The 21983-nt window shown below is 40.6% G+C and overlaps 1 protein-coding gene across 2 annotated transcripts in view; it reads left to right on the top strand.

Annotated features, from left to right (window-relative positions):
* Positions 1–18603, top strand: part of Taf2 (TATA-box binding protein associated factor 2) — a 65675-nt gene extending 47072 nt beyond the window's left edge. Inside the window, exons 23-26 of one of the 2 annotated variants that reach the window (XM_036207930.1) lie at positions 1767–1996; positions 4165–4270; positions 9767–9889; positions 16732–18603. In XM_036207930.1, the coding sequence (XP_036063823.1) occupies positions 1767–1996; positions 4165–4270; positions 9767–9889; positions 16732–16991 (719 nt within the window). In that variant the 3' untranslated portion in view covers positions 16992–18603. The remainder of the gene's footprint in view (positions 1–1766; positions 1997–4164; positions 4271–9766; positions 9890–16731) is intronic. The other variant, XM_036207931.1, reaches the window with a different exon arrangement.
* Positions 18604–21983: the final 3380 nt, after the last annotated feature.

The raw sequence follows: 21983 nt of genomic DNA, 5'->3' as shown, positions 1-21983 counted from the left end.
GTGATTGGGAAACACTGAACATTTGATTGTGAAGCTGGACCGAAGAGGATTTAAACTTCCGGATAGAATGAATCTTTTATAGGAAGTCACTTTCATGTTTAATTTTCAAAGATTTTTCATGATCATGATTATATAATCATGTTAGGAAAAGTAATATATAATTGTATTATGTCAATATAGATTTGAGTGTATTTGGCCGTTGGAGAAAAAGTGTGTATGCGCGTGTGCACATGTGTGTGTGTGTGTGTGTGTGTGTGTGTGTGTGTGTGTGTGTGTATGTGTGTGTGTCTGTGTGTCTGTGTGTCTGTGTCTGTGTGTGGTTGGGGAACAAACCTAGGACCTTGTAAGTGATATGTAAAACTGTATATTAGCTACATCTCAGGCTCACACATTTTAAAGCAACATCAGGGTTGTTCCTACTCAATGTACCATCATCTTAATAGTTGTTCTTTTAAGAATGGGGGTATATCATAAACAAAGAAGTAAACTCATTATTTAAGTCACTAAGTCTTGCTGAATCTGTGTGCCTTGTTGGGTCTCTTGGGTTATCTGGTAAGCAATATATAAATTTATATCAAGAATAAATACAGTGGATTGGAAATGTGACTCAGTTGCTAGAGTGCTTGCCCAGCATGCACACAGCCCTAGTTTTTGTCCCTGACACCATATAAACTTGGTACCTTTCTAATCCTAGGACTCAGGAGCTGTATCAAAATCAAGATAATTCCTCACTGCTTAGCAAGCTCAGACCAGCCTGGGCCACTTGAGACTGTCAAAAACATACAACTGGCCGCCAGGCGTGGTGACACATGCCTTTAATTCCAGTATTTGGATCTCTGAGTTCAAGGCCAGTCTGGTCTACAAAGTGAGTTCCAGGTCATCTAGGGCTGTTACACAGGGAAACCTTGTTTTGAAAAACCCAAAACAAAACCAAAAACAAACAAAAAATCAGCTGGCAATGGTTTGAAAGTGGAGACTTTAAAAACTGGTTTCATTTAAAATATATAGAAGAGAATGTTATAGCCATTGAGGAAAAAAATACATAAACGATAAGTGTAGGAAGATTTGCTTAATTGATTTCAGAAACTTTAATTAACAATGTGAAGATGTTTAGCAAAGTATTTTCTTCCTCTATAATAAACTGCATTTAGAATTATATTAAGAAGTTGTGCATTTTCATACTATGCTTTTTTTTTGCACTATGTTTAATTTATGGTTTTGTGTATGTGTGTGGTATGCACATGTGTGCATGTGTGGAAGTCAGAGGACTACTCGTGGGCTCCCACAGATCAACCTCCAGTGGTCAGGCTTGGTGGCAAGGTGCTTAACTCATTTTCTTATCAAATTTAAAACCTCAAATTAGTAAAGTTCCAGTAGTATCTCTGTTGTAGTCATTGAATCCTGTTGTCCTAACAAGTGGGCAGAGTGATTACTAAAGCGGAAGAATGGAAAGAGATAGTTAAAGCCGGAACAATTCGTTGTTCCAATAGCTGGTTTTCACTTGTGCTGGCAAGAGATGAGGCATGGCAGATGAGGGCGCTTGCCACCAAGCCTGATGGTTTGAGTCTGGCCTCTGGAATCCATGGGGTGGAAAGAAAGAATTGACTCCTGCAAATTGTACTGACTTCCACACTTCACCGCAGCACCTCCGCACATACATGCTCAACACACGCACTCAGTTAATCAGTTGATTTTTATTTGATTTCTGAAACTGATTTTGAAAGATTGATGACGTGGTAATAAAGTTTTCTGTGTCTGCCTCTTAGGGACTGCCCATGACTGGAGGTTACGGTGTGGTGCTGTGGACCTGTACTTCACCCTGTTTGGCCTCAGCAGACCTTCCTGTTTACCCTTGCCGGAGCTCGGGCTTGTTCTTAATCTAAAGGAGAAAAAAGCTGTCTTGAATCCTACCATAATTCCAGAAGCTGGAGCAAGCAACCAGGAATCTTTGAGTAACCCAGGCTGTCATGCACAGCTAGCTGGATTTCAGAACCCTGTGAGTGTCTTGTTAGTACAGAAGACAGAGCCTCACTATGTAGCACCACCTGGAGAGGACAATGTCTTCTTTGAACCAGTCAGCTCTCTAGCCTCAGGTCACTGCCTTTTTAACCCCCCAGCTTGTGTTTGCTTAGCATTTTACAATTCATAAAATATCACAGTCATCACATGACTAAACTGAACAAATGTGCTCCAGTCTGCTTGTGTGATGATGTAAGATTCTTTTAGACCCTAGGATTTCTTCTCTGCATAGTGCAGAATAAAACTGCAGATAGATTCAGTTCAGAGAGAGCCTGCTCCACATTAGCTGTCTTGTCCATGTACCAGACTGTTGAACTAGAGACCAGCCTGTAAGTTGTTGCTTGCTGCACAGTTAGAATTGTTGGGCAGTTCTAAACAGATTGAGCACCTGGCAAATGGTTTTGAAAAGAAAATAATGAATGAATGGATAATATGATGACTTGGGAGGAGAGGGTACATTACATTTGATGATTTTTAAAATTTGTGTTTTTGCCTTTCGAAAACCAAACTCTGCTTTGTGAATTGTCAGGCTCTGTAAAAAGAATGTGTGTGAATCATTTCACCATAAAAGGATTTTTCCAGAAACGATTTTCATACTGATGACATAGTGTCTGCCATACTCCAGCCTTCCGCTTTCAGCAGACCAAACTGTTCTCCTGGCCGTTCCCTGCTGGTGTCTTGACACTAAGTTATCTGAGATATAATCACGTTTCTTGTAAATATGAAGTGTGTCCTAAGGTTTGGGTTGGGGAGAGCTCAGACCAATGTGTACATGGAAGAAGGCAGTCCTTGTAAAGAGTTCTCTTGGGTGGGAATCAGTGTGCTTGTCCCCCCCCCCTCACACACACACTGATGTATCCGTATGCACACTTCAGGTAACAGGAGAAAGTGACATCAGAGGAGGTGCAGCCCTTTAGGGCTGGACCCATGGCTAAGCTATTTAGAGCGTTCTTTCGTTTACTGCTCTTCCAAATGTCCTGAGTTCACTTCCCAGTTGCTCACAACTACTCCAGCTCCCCCCCACCCCCCACCCCCATCCAGTACCCTCTTCTGGCCTCCTGTTGCTGCACACTTGTGACTATTCCCCCTAAACACACAGACACATACACATAATTATAATTTAAAATGATAAAATAAATCTAAAAAAAGACAAAAACACATAAGGGGGCTGGAGAGATGGCTCAGTGGTTGGGAGCACTGGCTGGCTGCTCTTCCAGAGGACCCATGTTCAATTCCCAGCACACACATGGCAACTCAAAATTGTCTGTAACTTCAGTTTCAGGGATCTGACACTTTCATAGATATACACGCAGGCAAAACACGTATGCACATGAAATAAAAATAAATAAATTATTTTAAAAAACCCATGAGGTCCTTATGGGTGAGAGAAATCTCCAAAAGTCGACAAAACACTCTGGCCCTATAAAAGACAGGAAAGGGCTGCACATTTTATATTGATTCCTGTTAATTTTGGTCACTGGGCATGCTCTAATCTGTGTGGTTGTTACAGCTGTTTAGTTTTTGGCTGTACTACAAGCTGCTTGTATCCAAAAATCTATTTTTGGTCTTAAGTATTGCCATAGGATCACAGTGTAATAAGTGTACAAGATTGTGAGCAGGAGTGAAGAGAAGGCTGGACCACTGGGGGCCTCACTAGAGCCTGGTCAGATACTGGAGGAGAAGAGGGAGGCTAGCAGTGAGCTCAAACTCATCATCCAAGTAAGAGATAAAGGTTACTGTGTTAGCTATGTAGGGCTGCTCTTAGGTGTTCCTTAGCAGGAACACGTCAGAAAAATAGCAAATCATAAAAGAATCCAAGTCTCCTAAAACATTCCACCTAGTTCTTCAACTAACTGCATATTTCTTCATATTTGGGAAAGTGCATTCTACCATAGCTCACTAGTTCTTCCCACATTACAGGCATGGGTTTTAGTTGCTAGTCACAGTCATTTCCTACCAGCTGCTTTGGGGGCTGATTCACCCAATTTTTGTTTTAGTGCCTTTTTTGAAGAAAAGAGACTTGTTTTTCTTCTAAAAATTACAATGGTCTATTCTTTGGCCTTTCCCTTCCAATTGTGCTGAAAGATAATATGGGAACATGAAGTGATACCGCGGCTCTTTCTTCTTTTGTTGTGTATGCTCTAGTTTTCAAGTTCTCAAGACGAGGAGGAGGTGGATATGGACACTGTTCATGATAGTCAGGCCTTCATTTCCCATCATCTGAACATGCTTGAAAGGCCGTCAACTCCAGGTAAGGATAACATGCCACGATCTCAGGAGAGGTGGAGTCTGTTGCTATAGATCCGTTCTAAGGTCTGTTGCTTTATTCAAATGAGTAAGTGTAAAATTGAGAAGACAATATAAAGTTCTTAGGCTGTGTCAGTGTAATTTACACTGACGAAATAGTAAATTATAGAAAGCACGTTTTCGAGGTCTGGCCAGATGGCACAGTGGGTAAAGGCATTTGCTGTGCAAGCCTGGTGCCCTGAGTTCAATCCCTGGGACCCTGTGAAGGTGGAAGGAGAGAACTAACCTCATAAAGTTCTCTGACTTCCATCTGTGTGTTATGGCATGCATTTGTGCTTACATGTGTGAACGCATGTGCACACATATGCACACACAATAATACAGTTGACAAGTGCTGCTTCTTTTAGTTTGTTGTAGTATATCAGTTCTCTTCCTCATGAGCTCCAGACCAGCCAGAGCTATGTGGTGAGGCTTTGTTTGTCTCCCCATCCCCTAGAAGATTTGGTATACTTTTGGGTTTTTGGAGTAGTCATCATAACAAAGTATCTTGTTATAATATGACTTTTTTTTTTTTTTTTTTTAACTAAAGGCAGACAGTATGTTCCATAATGCTCCTTTTTTTTTTTTTTTTTTTTTGTCTGCCCATTCCATATAATTTGATACCATAGACTTGGGTGTATTTTTCAAATACCATATTTTTGTTGGTTGTGCTGTCTTTGTAATAGCTACAAAATGATAAATCTAGGTCTATTTCATTCTGTGTGTATGTTCATGTGTGGGTACACACGTGTATGAGATCACAACTCTGAGTAACATTCTTCAGTCAACATATATCTACCTTTTGTTGATGAAGTGAACTTCCAGGGATCTGCCTGTCTTTGCCTCCTATCTGGCCATTGCTAGAATAAAAGAATGTGCCAGTGGACCCACTTTTTCTTTTTAAACGTGGGTTTTGGTGATCCAAACTCAGGTCCTCATGCCTATGAAGCTAGTATCTTACTGATTGAGTCATCTCCTCAGCTTAGATTTATTTTTTAACATTTTTTTTCTTTTTATGAGTGATTTTTCTTCCCACCCCACCCTTTTGAATATTTTTGCTCTTTTTTTTTCTGATTATTTGAAAATCCTATGCCAGTTGGTAGTGGCACAAGCCTTTAATCCCAGCACTCAGGAGACAGATGTATGCTTGAGTTCGACACCAGCTTGGTCTACAGAGTGAGTTCCAAGGCTGCACAGAGAAACCCTGTCTTGAGAAAAACAAACACACAACAACAACAAAAGTCTTAATCCTGGTCTGTACTTTTTAAATGGTCTTTATGTTCCCTTTATTAGTATGTTAAACAGGCCCCCTGTGTCTCTTAATGCATTTTGGTTGGAAGCCTGCATTATCAGATGTCCCTGTTGGCTTGATAGGTTGATTCCACACTGTGACTATGGGTCTGTGAGTGTCCAACAGTGAGCTGTGTTTCCTGGAGACAATTGTTGGCTCTGACTTTTCTAGTCTGGTCATCTAGTCTTCCTCCTCTTTAAAATGATTTGACATTTTCTCATATATTTACAATGTATTGTGATTATGTTCACTCCCATTGCCTTTTGGCATCCCCTTTCCTTTCCCTCTGAATCTTTTGTTTTTCCTACCTAGTTTTCCAGTGGCTGTACTGCTAGCTAATGATAGCCCTCCTCGAGCAGTCATGAGCAGTAATTAACACAGGAAGAGATGGGGCCTCACAGACACCTCTGTCCATGATGGGAAATGTGCAGATGTGTAACTGCTGTGTGTTCATGGTTACAGCGGCAGTGATTCATAACACTCTTGATCTTGAGTTCTTTCTGCCCTCTTCTCTATGACGTTCCCTGGGTCTCGGGAATGAAGGGATATAGATACGCTGTTTTAAGCTGAACATTCATTCTCAGCACTTTGGCCAGGTATGAACCTACACTTACTGTCATCGTCTCCAAAAAGAGCTGCTTTGCCCTGGCTGAGAGCCACAGTAGTCCTAGACTAAACGTAAATGTTTTGAAGACAGTTTGACATGTTCAACGGTGGTGCTGTGTTCCCTGCTTGGGTCCATGTCCTCCTTGTCATGACCAGGTTTATAGTATCAGGTGTCTATTACCACAGAACAGTTGGGTATCCCACAGATAGCCATGCCACTGTTGCCCAGTAGATGGAATTCCCTGGCAGGTCAGTTTTGTAGCATACATGGTCTACAGCTGGGTGAGACCGGAGATGAGCTTCCCTCCCAGCGGTGCCCATTGCCCCTTCCTACACTATAAACACTAGTAGACAGGGAGGGAGTTTGCAGTTCAGTCCTTTCTTCATTTCTTTGTCTCCTGAAACCAAAGTATGTGATATCTTCAGTAAAAAGGCTTTTAACATCTGATTCTGGTAGGCAACCTAGAACAATGACAATAGCCTGTATATTTTTTATGTTTATTTTTATTCGTGTGTGTGTGTGTGTGTGTGTGTGTGTGTGTGTGTGTGTGTGTGTTTACAAGTGCCCTCTGAAGCCAGAAGGGCATGTCATATTCCCTTGAGTTGGAGTTACAGAAGTTGTTGTCAGCCTCTTGACATGGGTGCTTGGACCTGAACTCACATCCCTCAGAAGAAGCACAGCAAATGCTTTTAACTGCTGGGCCATCCTACATTCCCATAGCCTTTACTTTTGGGGGATGTCTACAACCTCTTGGTAAACAACTCCTGGGAGGTATACTGCACCTGGCATTGGGAATCTTGTTTAACCCCATGACTTGTAGGAGAGCATTACCTATCCATGAAACTCGTCTGTATATGGTAGTCCTCTAACTATCTTTTGCAGTGGTTGTTTGGACATCTATTTCTCTTAACCAATTAAAAAATATGTGTTGACTTTAGCAGTTGTGGTTAGCAGCTATTTACTTTCAGGGCTTTAGTGTATCTTCCCATGTTTTTCTGGCTCTTAGGGTTGCTGATGAGAGGTCAGTTGTTATTCCGATGTGTTTGTCTTTGTAGATGTGTTGCTATATTTCCCTTGTAGCTTTTAATATATATTAAATTATGTAATTTAATATATAATATTATATATTAAGATATAGAGCTACTAATTTTTTAATGCTAGATCTTACATATCACAGGCTAGCCTTTAACTTGTTGTGTAGCCAGTGATGAACTTTGTATCCTTCTGCCTCTACCTGTTGTAGAATATTGTTTTAAGGTGTGTTACATTTGTTTATGCTCTGGAACATTTGTTTAATAATGCAAAAATGTGCTGCATTTGTTTCACTCTGTGGAGCTGTGTTACTTTGCCTGTCTGAAACACCAGATGGTCTAATAAAGAGCTGAAAGGCCAATAGCAAGGCAGGAGAAAGGATAGATGGGGCTGGCAGGCAGAAAGAATATATAGAAGGAGAAATCTGGGAGGAAGAAGAAGAAAGAGCAAGAGAACAAGGAGAGGAAGATGTTTAGGAGCCAGCCACCCAGCCACCCAGCCAGCCATGGAGGAAGAGTGAAAGTTAGATTACAGAAGTAAGGAAAGGAAAAGCAAGAGTCAAAAGGCAGATGGGATAATTTAAATTAAGGAAAACTGGCAAGAAACAAGCCAAGCTAATGGCGGACATTTAAAATTAAGAGTAAGCTTCTGTTTGTGTGATTTATTTCGGAGTTGGGTGGTGGGTCCCCCAAAAGAGCAAAAACAACCAACAACATCTACCTCCTAAGCACTGGGATTGTAGATGTTGAGTACCTGTGTCTTTTTTTGTTGTTCTTCAAGACAGGGTTTTTCTGTGTAACAGCCCTGCCTATTCTGAAATTCGCTTTGTAGACCAGGCTGGCCTCAGATTCACAGAGATCCACCTGCCTCTGCCTCCCGAGTGCTGGAATTAAAGGCATGCGCCACCACCATGTGCCGCTGCCACCACCACCACGCACCACCACCATGCTCAGCTTTCACGTCTGGTTTTATACTAGATGGGAACTGAATCGAGGTCTCTATACATATTAAGCAAGCATGCTGCCAACTGACCTACATCTCCAGTCTTTTTGCAGCTTTCAATGTTCTTTCAAATTCTCACTGTTACATACCATGGAGAGATTCTTCTCCACTCATGTATAGTTGGGGTTCTAAATACCTTTTGTGCTTGGATGTCTATTTCTCTAGATTTGAGGTATTTTCTGTTGTCATTTCATTGAATTGTTTCTGTCTTTAGTGTTTAATCTCAGTTCTTCCTTTTAGCCTGTCGGTAGATGTTCTTCTTAGGTTTCATCTCTTAATCATATGCAGAGTACTTAGACATTGTGGTTATGTTGTTTAAGGTTTTTTCCCCTCCTTATTTATTGGTATTTGAATTCAGTATTTCTTTTCTTTTGGGGTGTGCTTTTGTGTGTGTGTGTGTGTGTGTGTGTGTGTGTGTGTGTGTGTGTGTGTGTACATGCCACAGTACACATGTGGAAGTTATAGAGAAACGTGCAGAAGTCAGTTCTCTCCTTTCTGTCATATGGGTCTCAGGAACTAAAGTCAGGTTTGTAGGCTCTGCAGTAGGACCTTTTCCTCCATTAACCTAGTCTTCCATCCTGATACTCAGTCCTCTGCTTAGTTGAGTCTATTGTTAGTGGCTTCAGTGTAGTTTGTACTTTATTTTTTCCCCAGAATTAATTTATCAATTAAAAAACACACAGTTTCTCTGTGTTCCCTGACTGTCCTGGAATTCACTTTGTAGACCAGGCTGGCTTTGAACTCACAAAGATCAGCTTGTCTCTGCTGGGATTAAAGGCATGTGTCACCACACCTGTTTTAGAACCCATTTTTTATTATTATGACTTTCCTTTTCTCATGTCATACCTAGGCAGTTTTTAGTCTTCATCTTATGTAAGAGTCCCAGGGTCCTTTGTAGAACACATTCTGGTTTTTTTGTTTTTTGTTTTTGTTTTTGTTTTTTTTTTGGGTTATTTTTTTGTATGTGGAACTGAGGATCGAACCCAGGGCCTTGCGCTTGCTCGGCAAGTGCTCTACCACTGAGCTAAATCCCCAACCCCACATTCTGGTTTTTTAATAAGTTTGGGACCAGAATTTGACCTCTGGATTCTGTTATAATCCTGTTTCATGTTATACGACTAAACTAATTCTTACTTTAAATGCATTTGTAATCCCTACATTATTTTGATGTGTTCAGTAAGTTTGATAGTTGAAATGTTTTTAGAAATTTTTACAAACTATATGCAAATGCCAAATAAATAATAAAATATGTGAATGGCTTCTGTAGCAGAATATAAGGTCTAATTTATGTGTTCGGCAAGTCTTTCAAGTTTATTGCTACTCCAATATGAATTTCCTCAGATTGAGGCAATTTAGCAAAGGATTAAATTACTTGTGATCTTTAGTAGTAGCCTTAATATTTCTAGTATTCTTTTATGATTAGAGTTTTACTAGGATTAAACTATTTCTGGTTTAGCTTACATACGAAAACCGCCAAGCTTTTTTTCCTGCTAAATATATCATATTTTCCCTTTCGTTTGATCTTTTAGGGCTTTCTAAATATCGGCCATCAAGCTCCAGATCTTCCTTGATGCCCCAGCATTCATTAGGCTGTGACATCATACCAGCCACAAAACCCCAGTGGAGTATGGAATTGTCCCGAAAGGGAACAGGTGCAGTTACCTGGTGTTTTGTTTTGTGTTGTTTTATCTCAAGCAAATCTAAATGCAGAGTTAATTTTTTTGTTGTTTTTTGTTTTTATTTCTCAAGACAGGATTTCTCTGTGTAGCTTTGGAGTCTGTCCTACAGAACTCGCTCTGTAGACTAGTCTGGCCTCGAACTCACAGAGATCCACCTGCCTCTGCCTCCCTAGTGCTGGGATTAAAACCGTGTGCCACCACTGCCCAGCTTTGTTTTTCTTTTTTTTTTTTTTTTTTAAGTTTTTTCTTTTTTTTCCCCAGAGTTAATTTATCAATTAAAAAATACTGTAAAGATAGAGAACTTGTTTTTTCTTATAATATATTGGTTTTATATTTTGTAAGTCTAAAGACTGTTTCAGTTTATCTCTTTAAAAAATTTATGTTTCTGTCATAGAAAATTTGTAAATAACAAGAAGAAAAATAGATGAGAAAAAAAAATCACCCTTCATTATGCTGTTGCATACCTATTGTAATACCTATAACTGTTTGCTTTTGCCTTACAGTTGGATGTTAACTTCTATACAAACCTTAGATTCAGTATCACTGTACCTTTATATAATCCACCAATTAACCACTTAACTTCTCACCCATTGCTCAGGATTGCTGTTTCAGTCATGAAAACTTAGTGCTAGACATACACAACTTTTACTTAAAGTATTCCATTCAGGGCTGGCAAGATGGCTCCATGGTAAAGGTGGGTGCTGCCAAGCCTGATGACCTGAGTTTGATCCCTAGGACCCACATGATGGAAGGAGAGAATTGAAGTTGTTCTCTGGGCTACACACACACACACACACACACACACACACACACACACACACACTTAAATTATTCCACAGTAATTAGGCTTTCCTAAGAAAGGTTGGTCAGCTCAGTCATACTTATTATGTATTTACTCATTTACATGGTCTTCTGTTTATTGTGTTCTTTCTTTCTTCTTTCTTTCTTCCTTCCTTCCTTCCTTCCTTCCTTCCTTCCTTCCTTCCTTCCTTCCTTTCTTTCTTTCTTATTTTTTGGTTTTTCGAGACAGGGTTTCCCTGTGTAGCTTTGTGCCTTTCCTGGAACTCACTTGGTAGCCCAGGCTGGCCTCAAATTCACAGAGATCCACCTGCCTCTGCCTCCCGAGTGCTGGGATTAAAGGCGTGTGCCACCACCACCCGGCCTTTGTTGCCTCTTAAGCAAAGAGTATAATGCAAATGAATAGCAACTACCAGATGCTATCTACAACCAGGACACAAAGATTAATTTTTGCATGTTGAAGGAAAAAGAATAGGAAAAAAAGCCCCATAAGCAAAGTCACTTCTGACCAGTGGTTCTCCAAAAGTCATTAGTAAACCTTAAACATCTATGGATTTCTGCTTATGTTTCAGTGGGTGGATTTTGCTTGTTTTATATATGTTTTTGTATTATATAAACAGGAGAGTAATGTTTATTGATTTGAGAAAGGAACTTGGGGCCAACTGTGATTAATAGTAGACTTCCGCCAAAAGCAACAGCTCAAAATGCTTTAGTGTTAAGACCTTTGGGAGGTGTGTGCATTTATGTAAGAGAGTCACACACTATGTTTCAGAAGGAATCTAGCTGGGACTTCGGCTTGTGTTTCCAGGAATGAAGGGATTGGAGATTCTTCCTTGGCTCCTCCTTCCTCACTTCTCTTGCCTCTTTTCTTGTTCTTTCCCCTCTCTCTCCTTCTCGGGTGGTGTGTGTGTGTGTGTGTGTTCATTCTAAACTCTGTGTGCCTGTCACTGGAGATTAAACACAGGACTTTCTACATGTTCTAAACTACATCCCTAACTTCTGTGTGCTCTTGGCTTTTGTTTGGTACAATTTTGCTAGTTCATAATACCTGTTAATTGTTTACTACACACGGGGAGTTATCTACTTAACTAAAGTTATAGCTTATGGAGTTTCAGACTTATTCACATTAGTTTGCAAATGATTCTTTGACTTTCTCCTCAGCTGTGTAAAAGTCAACTCTGCAGTTCCTAGAGTCAAATCAATTCCTGTTCCAAAAACAGTTTGAATACATTTATTTGAATTTTCTTAGTGATGTGGCACATGAGCTATATAAAAAGCAAATCTTTAACACTTAACGTGTATGGTTTTGTATCATTGTTCTAGTACTACTTTGAAAAATACATTTTCAGTTTTATTTTCTAGTTTCTTTGTGGTATTGTCCAGTCTCATTATTTTGGAAGATCAGAGAAAGCTAAATACAGGACTAGAGGTGGGAAATACGGAAGCCTGAAATTGAGATTATCTGTTGACCATGTTAGGAAGCAAGAGTACAGTTAAATAGACAAATATATTAAGCTTTAATATATTTTGAAAACATTGTGTTGCATATGTGTTTATGTGTGTGTGCACCCATGTGCTACAGCTCCTGTGTGGAGGCTTGGGGACATCTCGGAGGTGTTGGTTTTCTCCTTTCATCATATGGGTTCCAGGGATGGCACTCCGGTTGTTAGGCATGAGGCACCTGACCCACTGAGCCATCTATCTGACCCTTAAGCTTTAATTTATAATGTTCTTAGTGTTCCTTAAGTATGTTGGTACTGCTAGCTCCTGAAGGCTATTGATAGCACATGGTGTAGATTCACCGGCAATATTACTTAGAAGATTTTGTTTTATAAAGGGTAGTATCCTAAAGAGGTGTGTGTGTGTGTGTGTGTATGTGTGTGTGTGTGTGTGTGTGTGTGTGTACGCACGCATATGTGTGTATTTTGAATTTCAAATACAGCTTTTTGCTAACGTATCATTACACTGGATAAAGCAGGTTTTCTAAACCCAACAAGTAAGCAGTAGAAGTGTCACCCTACCTCCTGTCTCATTTGTACATTTATTTTTGTGAGTGTGTGTGCACGTACGTTACAGTCCACATGTAGAGGAGTGTGTGTGCACGTACGTTACAGTCCACATGTAGAGGAGTGTGCGTGCACTTACGTTACAGTACACATGTAGAGGAGTTTGCAGGAGTCAGTTCTCTCCTTCTGCCACTTGGGGTCCGGGATCAAACTCAGGGTGTCAGGCTTGGTGGCAGATATCTTCAGCTGCTGAGCCAGTCCGTTCTCCTGGAAGACTAGAGGGGCCTGCCTGGCTTGTGTGACAGTCTTTCTGTGGGAGCATTATTTGCAGGTCCGTCTTTTGGAATGTCAGAGATTCAGTGTTAGTCTAAACCAAGGAGTATCAAGTAAGTTGGTCCTAAAGGGAGCCGGGAATGTGTGGGGGCAAGATTAATCTGGGGCTGAGTTCGGTTCCTGAAAGAGCCCAGTGGAAAGAGAAGGCCTCCCTTCAGTCTCCAGACTAGATCAAAGAGCATATGTGGGCTTTGGGGGCCAAATCTAGCTGAGGTCCCTTTTATTCATAGTAGCTAAAACATACAAAAAGGTTTGCCCTGGTTGCCTAAACATGGAGAGACAGCATATAAAAGTCTGGCAGAGCTACAGCTTTTCGTGAACTATTTAAGGAAAGGCCCTTTGAGCAGTGTGCCTTTCCTCGTTTATATTGTCTCTTCAGGTTAAGAGCTGTTCAGTGGGGGCCCCTTGCTCCCTGTATTCACAAGGTGAGGTGACTTGTCATATGTCTCAAGGACTTAGAGCCAAGGAGCAGGATGGTATTCACCAATGGAAATGTGTTACAGACCTCATCTAGGAGGGTAGACACAAAACAAAAGGCCATGCTTTAAGTAAGATGGAGAAGACATGCATATTTTGTTGGTAGAGGACAATGATGGTATGCTTTTACCACCACCTCCTTCTCTTTCTTTCTCTCTCTGTCCGTCCCCCCCGCCCCGTGTATGAGGGTAAAGAAGATATTTCAGAGTATAATTTTGTGAAGGCAATGGGTCCAACTGTGGGATAACAGAAGAGAGGTGTAAGAGTGTTTCCCTTCATGAACTGACCCCCGCCCCCTTTTTCTGGAAGGAGAACAGGCAGGAAAGGCTGTATGGTCCCGTGAGTGACAGATTGGTCACCGTGGAGCCTCTCCCTCCCAACACTGCGCTCTCTCTCCACCACTGCAAGGTTGGGCGCACAGGACTGTCTCCAGGGTTCATTTAGTGATCTCAGGCCTGGGGAGCAGAGGGGAAGGAGGGGGGAAAGTGGAGCAGCAGGAGGTCCCGAGTGGTTTCTGTGAAGAGGAGAGCCCTGCAGCTGTCTGGGTCAGACTGCTGCATTATGTAATGCCTTCTTGCATAATTCAGAAAGCACAATTCTAGTACTTGAAATCTTACTTTGAAATTAAAACAATTTGTTTTAAAAGGCTTGGACGCTTTCCCTAGAGATCTTACTTTTGGAACTCAACATAAAAAACAGACTGAATATTTTTTCAAACTTTAAATTACAATGATGTGTTTCAACATCTTATTTTTTTATTTGATCTAAAGAATCAAAAATAGAATTCTTGTCTTTCCTAGTAGAAACTACTACAGGCTTTATCTTAAATGTGAACATATACCTCCCCGATGTAAAAGAAGTCAATAAAAGTAGTAGATCGTTCACTGTTTCTTAAGCATTCTTATGAAATGGACTGCAAAGCTTGCAAGTTGGGCTTTTATTAAGTACTTTTGTTTGTTTTACATATGTTAAGTTGCCTACACCTTGCTGTTTGTTCAAATTTGGTCTTAGGGAAACTTTTACATTCAACAGGTATCTTTTGTATAACAAAATGGACAGGTTTACAGTCTTTTGAATTATATGTTATCTCTTCCACTACTATATCTGCTATCTAAAATAGAAAAGGCATTTCACATCACTGAGGGGGCTTTGCCAGCTTAAAAGTGAATCCTACTGAACCATCTCCGTGGCTCTTTTTTATTTTTAGAATGTGTTTGTTTAAATCAGTGCCCACAGAAAGTCCACATTGCAATCCTTTTTATCATTTATCTTTTTAAATTTAGATTCTAGTCCATATCTTTTTTTCTCTCCACCCTGCAATGTATTTGTTAAAGAAATCATATTTTTGTCTATAGTTTTCAGGTGTGTATTTTTTCTGTTTATTTGTGGTAAAGTTAGTACAAGGGAGTTATTTGTAATTTCTGTAAAATTACAGTCCTATTAGACATGTAATTGTATTTAGGTTTGTCACTGGTGTGTATTTCCATTTGGACACACCTAATATCTGGTTGACTCTTTAATGAGGTTAACTATTGTGGATATTCAGGATCTAAATGTATTAACTCATTGAGGATTACCAAGTAATGTTATTCTAATTAATCTTTCCATTTTTATTTATAGGATGACTTATTTCTATAAAGCTAAATTCCTCATCCTTATTACTCAGTGGTATGAGCCATATAGGAAAGTCTAGATAAACGTCTAATTCTCTCTGTACATTCAATAATTTTTAAAACAATGAGTGCATTGACCAGCATCCTTTAATGTTGATCTGTTTCAGTTCATAATACTTATTATCCAGGATTAGTATTGAACTTGCTGTATCTTTAGACATCTTTTAAGGTTGACTCTGAGTCAGTTGGGCAGAACTTGAAGTTTCTTGCTGTTATATCTGGTGCCTCAAGCTCATTTTAAAAATATTCTGATTCAGACTGGAACCAGTGCTTTGTCATAGGAGCCATCCATTATGAAGCTAGTTGAACTTCTTGTGTTCTCATAAAAGTCAAGCAAAATTCAAGCTTTGTAGTCCAGATAGCTTAATGTGAGCTATAAGGCTACAGGGAAAGATGAATTCACCTTTGAAGTGGTTGTAGGTATTCCCTAGAACAGAGTAAACCACAGACATCCATGTGGCCTTTGCCTCTGCGGGGCAGCACAGCTTGGAGGATAACCGTTGGCTTTTCTGAATTCCCAGCAGGTTGGCCAGTGTTTAGGATGATGAAGCCTGTACCGCACAGGTCCTGAGGGCAGAGAAGCACAGACAGTCACTTAGACAGTCACCACACATGGCTGATGAAACGGCAGACAGTGAGCAGGGAGCTCAGCTGTGTGTATGCCACGGACACTGCTCCCTTTCCCTGCTGCCTGGCCTCGTGTTGTGAGATAGGAGTCTGTCTTTCTGTACCTGTAGCATGAGAGCATACTTAATTCATTTAAGATTGAAGTTAAGGTCATATGCTAGCACAGTTTCATGACTGTTTCCTCAGTCAGCAGATTATTAGAACTGAAGGGGGTGGTTGAGGACATTGCGTTGCTTTTTAGATGAGATTCAGTACATCCTAAGGCTAAGCGGACAGACTCATCTAGAACACGGTCTTCTGGTTTTTCAGTTCCTGTCTCTTTTACTGACATGAGTCTTGTCTTTAGGAACATTTCCCTTCATAGCCTCCACTCTCCTGGGTCTTTACCATGTGTACTGGATCTTCAGAAGAGTTTCCTTTTATCCATATATTCCCAGAAATCATCTAAGCAACTAAAGGAGTATTTCATTTTCATCAAGATACCATTATTAGTAACTAAGATAGTGTATTTGTGCATTAATAATTTTATAAGTCTAAGTGACTCCATAAAGTACTGCCCTCCCCCATAACAGTTTAGGGCAGAGCAATATTTGAAGGAGTTATACTTTCATTGGCCAGTATAGATTTTAGTACATAGCACTCAGGTAGTCATTATTGTTTAGCCATGGTACTTAGAAAATACTAACCTCCAAAGGATGATTTGCTAATACACTAGCATATGTAGTATTTTCTATAGGCTAGATGGACCTAAGTTAGTTGACTTCTGGCCAAGATGCTGGCAGTTCTGTTGAAGCAGTTAACTGTTGTGTTCCAGTACTTCAGGAGACTGTTGTCAGCTTCCTCCTAGGATAGCTGTCCTTCTTCCTATCAGCAGACTTTCATTGGTGTTTTCATCTCGAAGGTAAAGAGCAGCCTTTGGAGATGAGTGTGCACTCCATGGTAGCGGCTCCACTCTCGGTGTTCGCTAAGGAGTCGACGTCCTCTCGGCACAGCGAGCACCATCACCACCATCACCATGAGCACAAGAAGAAGAAGAAGAAGCACAAGCACAAGCACAAGCATAAGCACAAGCACGACAGCAAGGACAAGGACAAGGAGCCCTTTGCCTTCTCCAGCCCCGCCAGCGGCCGGTCCGTGCGCTCCCCGTCCCTCTCCGACTGAAGCCCTGGAGCCCTTGCGCGGAACTAACGCCGGGTCCTCGGACACCAGACCCTCTGTGGAGATAGAGAAAGCGAGAGTGTGCTTGGGGTCTGGGCATTCAGTTTCTGTTGCCTGTATAACTGCATCTGAGTAGGAACCGGATTTTGTTCTGGATGAACTGTTCCATCCCTTGTTTCTTCCTGGAAACACAGAGTGACTTCTTTTTACAAAAGCCTTCACATCCACTGCAGATCCATTCACATAGTGGTCTCCTGTGGACTGCCAAGGTCAGGTGTGCTTGAAAGCCATTGAAGGACATTTCAGCAGAAGTAACTGCCAGATCTGGGGTACCCAGTGTTTCCGGGAAGTGCTGAATAACACCACTTGGAATTGCTGGAAAAAACGGGCTTTTCTTGCCTGCTTTCTGTGTTAGCCATTGAAAATAAGTACCATCATTTACGAGCAAAGAATCTTGTATTTCCTTTTACCCTAAAGTACAAAAAGTTTGGAAAGAAATTATTTTTAAAAACATTTAAAGTAACTATCTTTTGATAGTATGTTTGGTGATTTTGATGTTGCAATTTAGCAAAACAGTCAGATCCACTATTCTCAAATCAAGATGTTTAAATTATATTTTATTTTGTCTTCCATTAAGTACAAGTGAATGTGTTCATATGTAAAATATGTGTTGCTGTATGTGGACAGTTTATACATATGATTCGTATTCTTTCTAAAATTACTCTGTATATAAGCCGGGCATGGTGCTGCAAGCCTCAAATAATCTCAGTATTTGAGAGGTAGAGGTTGGAGGATTGTTCAAGACCAGCCTGAGATACATGAGAATCTGTATCAAGAAAGCAAAGTAACAAAAGTTACTATCTATAACAAAATAGGATAATTTAAGAAGGTGTGTTTATTTGTTATTTATCGGCTTGGACATAATAATTTGGCCCTCATTGGAGTATATCAGCAACAGTTTAAAAATACATGTGCAGTGTTTTGGTTTTATATTTTAACAGTTTGTGTGGTTGTATGTTTTGTCTTTGTTATTTTGTTTTTGGGGACCTACTGGGTTCTCTGTTAAATTTTTTTTTCATATGCAGTTTTTGTCGTTGCCCTTGTTACTAAAACATTGGACTAAGTTCTTATTCTCATAATAAATATTTCAAAAGGGATCCAATAATGCTGGACTTTTAAATAATAAATAACTTTTCAGTTCAGTATTCTGCTTCTGTATCACTATCATTGTTGTGACCTTCCCTGAGTGTATGTGAATAGTGTGCCAGTGCACATTTGCGAAGAGCTCTGAACTGAGTGGGATTTGAACGGTCCGCAGGAGCAGGGTAATCTCCGTGGACTGAGATAAGGGTGAGGTCCCAGCAGAAGAAACAGTGTGATAAGGCAAGGATGTGTGCAGGAACTAGAAAGCAGTGAACTTGACCTGGACTGTGAGCACACAGGAAGTGTAGCCAAGTGGTGTGTGTTTGCTTGAGTTGAGATCTCATGTTATTTCTCAGCTTTAACAGATACTTATATGACATTCCACCCTCACAGCCCCACCACCCTCAGAATACCCTTCACCCTGCCAGGTGGTGCACATCTTTAATCCCAGCACTCGGGAGGCAGAGACAGGCGGATCCTTGTGAGTTCAAGGCCAGCCTGGTCTACAGAGTGAGTTCAAGGCCAGCCTGGTCTTCACAGAGAAACTCTGTCTTGAAAAACCAAAAAGAAGAAAAAACCAAAACAAATGAACGAAAACCTCCACTTCACCTCAAATTACCACCGATTAAGTTTCTGTTATAATTTTACCTTTTAATAAATTACCACTGATTAATTTTCTATCCCTATAATTTTACCTTTTAATAAGTTGAATAATTTTTTAAAAAGACACTCTCAATATAGCAGTGATTCTCAACCTTCCTAATGCTGTGGCCCTTTAATATAGTTCCTCATGTTGTGTGACCCCAGCCATAAAATTATTTTCATTGCTACTTCATAACTGTAACTTTGCTACTTTTATGAAATATAATGTAAATATCTGTGTTTTCTGATTGTCTTAGATGATTCCTGTGAAAGGGTCTTTTGACCCTCAAAGGGGTTGTGACCCACAGGTTGAGAACCGTTGTACTACAACCTTGACTGGCCTGGCAGCCCCATAGATCTACCTGCCTATGGCTTGTACATGTAGCATTCCTCAAAATAAAGTTTTTTGTAGATGATGTTCCACCAATTATAATACCTTAATGTGGTTATTCTTATTAGGGATGTTGTTATTACTGTTAATACAGTTATTTCTTTTAGTATTCATGATAGGGTAATTTATCTTTGACAATCCTGCTGTGGTTGTACATGTCTTTGACTTAGCACTTAGGAAGTTGGGCAGGAAAGTCAGAGCTCAAGGATAGTCTTGGCTGTCGACCAAGTTTGAGGACATTTTAGACCACGGAGCTGAAGAGATTCTAATGGAACTCATTTATATTGTATAAATCATCTTTTTCATTGTATGAATATTCTTTCCTCTATACTGATTTTGTGCTTGGCTACTGTACTGAGTGCTTATTTGCAACATTTAGAGGCATTATTCTATAAATAATGGTAGTTTAATGGCTTTTTTTGTTTTTGTTTTTTTTTGTTTTGTTTTTCAAGACAGGGTTTCTCTGTGTAGCTTTGCGCCTTTCCTGGAACTCACTTGGTAGGCCAGGCTGGCCTCGAACTCACAGAGATCCGCCTGGCTCTGCCTCCCGAGTGCTGGGATTAAAGGCAAGCACCACCACCTCCCGGCTTTCTCTCTCTCTCTCTCTCTCTCTCTCTCTCTCTCTCTCTCTCTCTCTCTCTCTCTTTAGAAGTTCCCCCCCCCCCCAAGCTGAGGACCGATCTCAGGGCCTCGCACTTGCTAGGCAAGCACTCTACCACTGAGTTAAGTCCCCAACCCCAATGGCTTCTTAATACATTGTATTTTCTATTTTTCTCCTCTTATGTAATGTTTTTCTCTTGCTGAATGAGAGCAGCCGGGCTAGCCATCCACTCAGCTTTGTGCTGTCATTTACCTTCTCTGCCCTTGGCAGCCCTGTCTTGTGTGTTGTGGGTTAGAGTTTCACATTTTTGTTTCTGGGAAATGGACATTTGCAACTTTGTTTCTTGTCCTTATGTGGATGATTCTTAAAAAGGGCAGAAAGGCTGTTTGTTGCCATCAAAGCCTCCCAGTCTACCTAAAAGGGTGATTCGGATCCAAATGCAGTGAAATCCTTGCTCGTCTCTTCTCTCTTCAGTTTCTATTGACAGTGAAATTTCTTGAGATCACATGTACCCTAGCACGGCCCTGGTTTTCAGCGTTCTCAACTGCTGCCACCATTGGCTTTTAGTGTAGCCTAGCCTTAGCGACTTGCTTCCAGAGAATAATATGTATGTTCGAACAGAATGCTGACAGATACTGCCTCACCTGTCCATGGTAACTAGCAGTGATAAGTTGTGTTGATGTGCCTTTCATGGGGCCAGAGAAATGGCCCAGAGGGCCTTGGAGCAGTTCCCAGTACCCACATGGGAGCTCACACCTGTCTGTAACTCCAGTTCTGGCCTCCTCAGGCATTGCACACATACGGAGCACACACATACATACAGGCAAAATATCCAGACACATAAAAATATATAAATCTTTAGGAAAAAAATGTTTGTGTCTTCCATAATGTGATGTTGGAGAAAGGCACTGTGTCTGGGATGAGAACTCATGTTCTCAGAGTCTAGAGTCTATAATTATGAAGAAAACAGAAACCTAAGCAGGTGACAGTTAATCCTCAGAGCTGTTACAGTTGTAGGGAACAAGAGGAAAAAGGAAATTCAGGTTTCAGGAGAGTAAGAACAATGCACTATGTTTCTGGTGTGGGTCCTGGAAAATGACTTTGGTGGGGAAACAGTTGAAATTCAAGTATGTTCGGGAATTTCTCTGATGTACCAGTGTGGCTGCTATGGTCCCAGTGTTGGGGTCCCCTAAAAATCTGCATATTGAAATCTTCCCCCTCCCAGGTAATGATTTTTTTAAAAGTAGGAACTTTAAGATGTGATTAGGGCATGAGAATTGAGTCCCCTGGAATTAGCCCTTTATTTTTCTCCAGTTTTAAAATTTTTTAAATTAATTTAATTTATTACTTATTTTACATTCTGACTGCAGTTTCCCTTTCTCTCCTCCCATCCCCCTATCCCCACCTTCCTCCACCCCACCCTCCATCCACTCCTCTGTTTCTGTTCAGAAAGGGGCAGGCCTCCCATGGGTATCAATAAAGCATGGCATATCAAGTTGCAGTAAGACTAAACACTCCCCTTGTGTTTAGGCTGGGCAAGATGGGATTAGCCTTTTCTAAGAGAACCCATAAAGCTAGCTTGCTTCTTCGACTATGGAGGCACAGGAAGAAGGCCCACCCATTAGCCAGGAAGTAGGCCCTTTTTGGATGCAGAATCTACCAGGCATCTTGAACTTGAATCTCTCAGTTTCCACAGTGGGAAATAGTTTAGTTTTGTAGTTTATAAATTAACCAGCTTGTTGTATTAGCTGTCATTTTTCCCCCTTAGATTTGATAAATGTACTGTTATAAGATGCTAACAATGGAGAAAATAGATAAAGGCTATATAGAAATTCTTGTGTGGTGGCTCATGTCTTTAATCCCATTACTCTGGAGACAGAAGCAGGCCTCTGAGTTCAAGGCCAGTCTGGTCTACAGAGAGTGCTAGAACAGCCAGGGCTACACAGAGAAAATTTGTCTCAGAAAAAAAAAAAAAAGTGTGTGTGTGTGTGTGTGTGTGTGTGTGTGTGTGTGTATGCCCTGTGGAAGTTAGAGAATGACTCAGTTTCTCCCTAGGGATCAAAGACTTAGTGGCATGGATCTTTAGCCATGGAGCCATGTAACGTAATGCGTCTTTGGACTGCCAGCTCCCAAATAATGACATGAATAATAATTATGAAAGCTTGGCCTCAGCTTAGGCTTGTTGCTGACTAGCTCTTAATCTAACTCATTTATATTA

The sequence above is a fragment of the Onychomys torridus genome, chromosome 16 (assembly GCF_903995425.1).
Source record: "Onychomys torridus chromosome 16, mOncTor1.1, whole genome shotgun sequence".
Classification (NCBI taxonomy): domain Eukaryota; kingdom Metazoa; phylum Chordata; class Mammalia; order Rodentia; family Cricetidae; genus Onychomys; species Onychomys torridus.
Note: the sequence above shows the minus strand (reverse complement) of the source record. Positions and strands in the feature narration are given on the sequence as shown.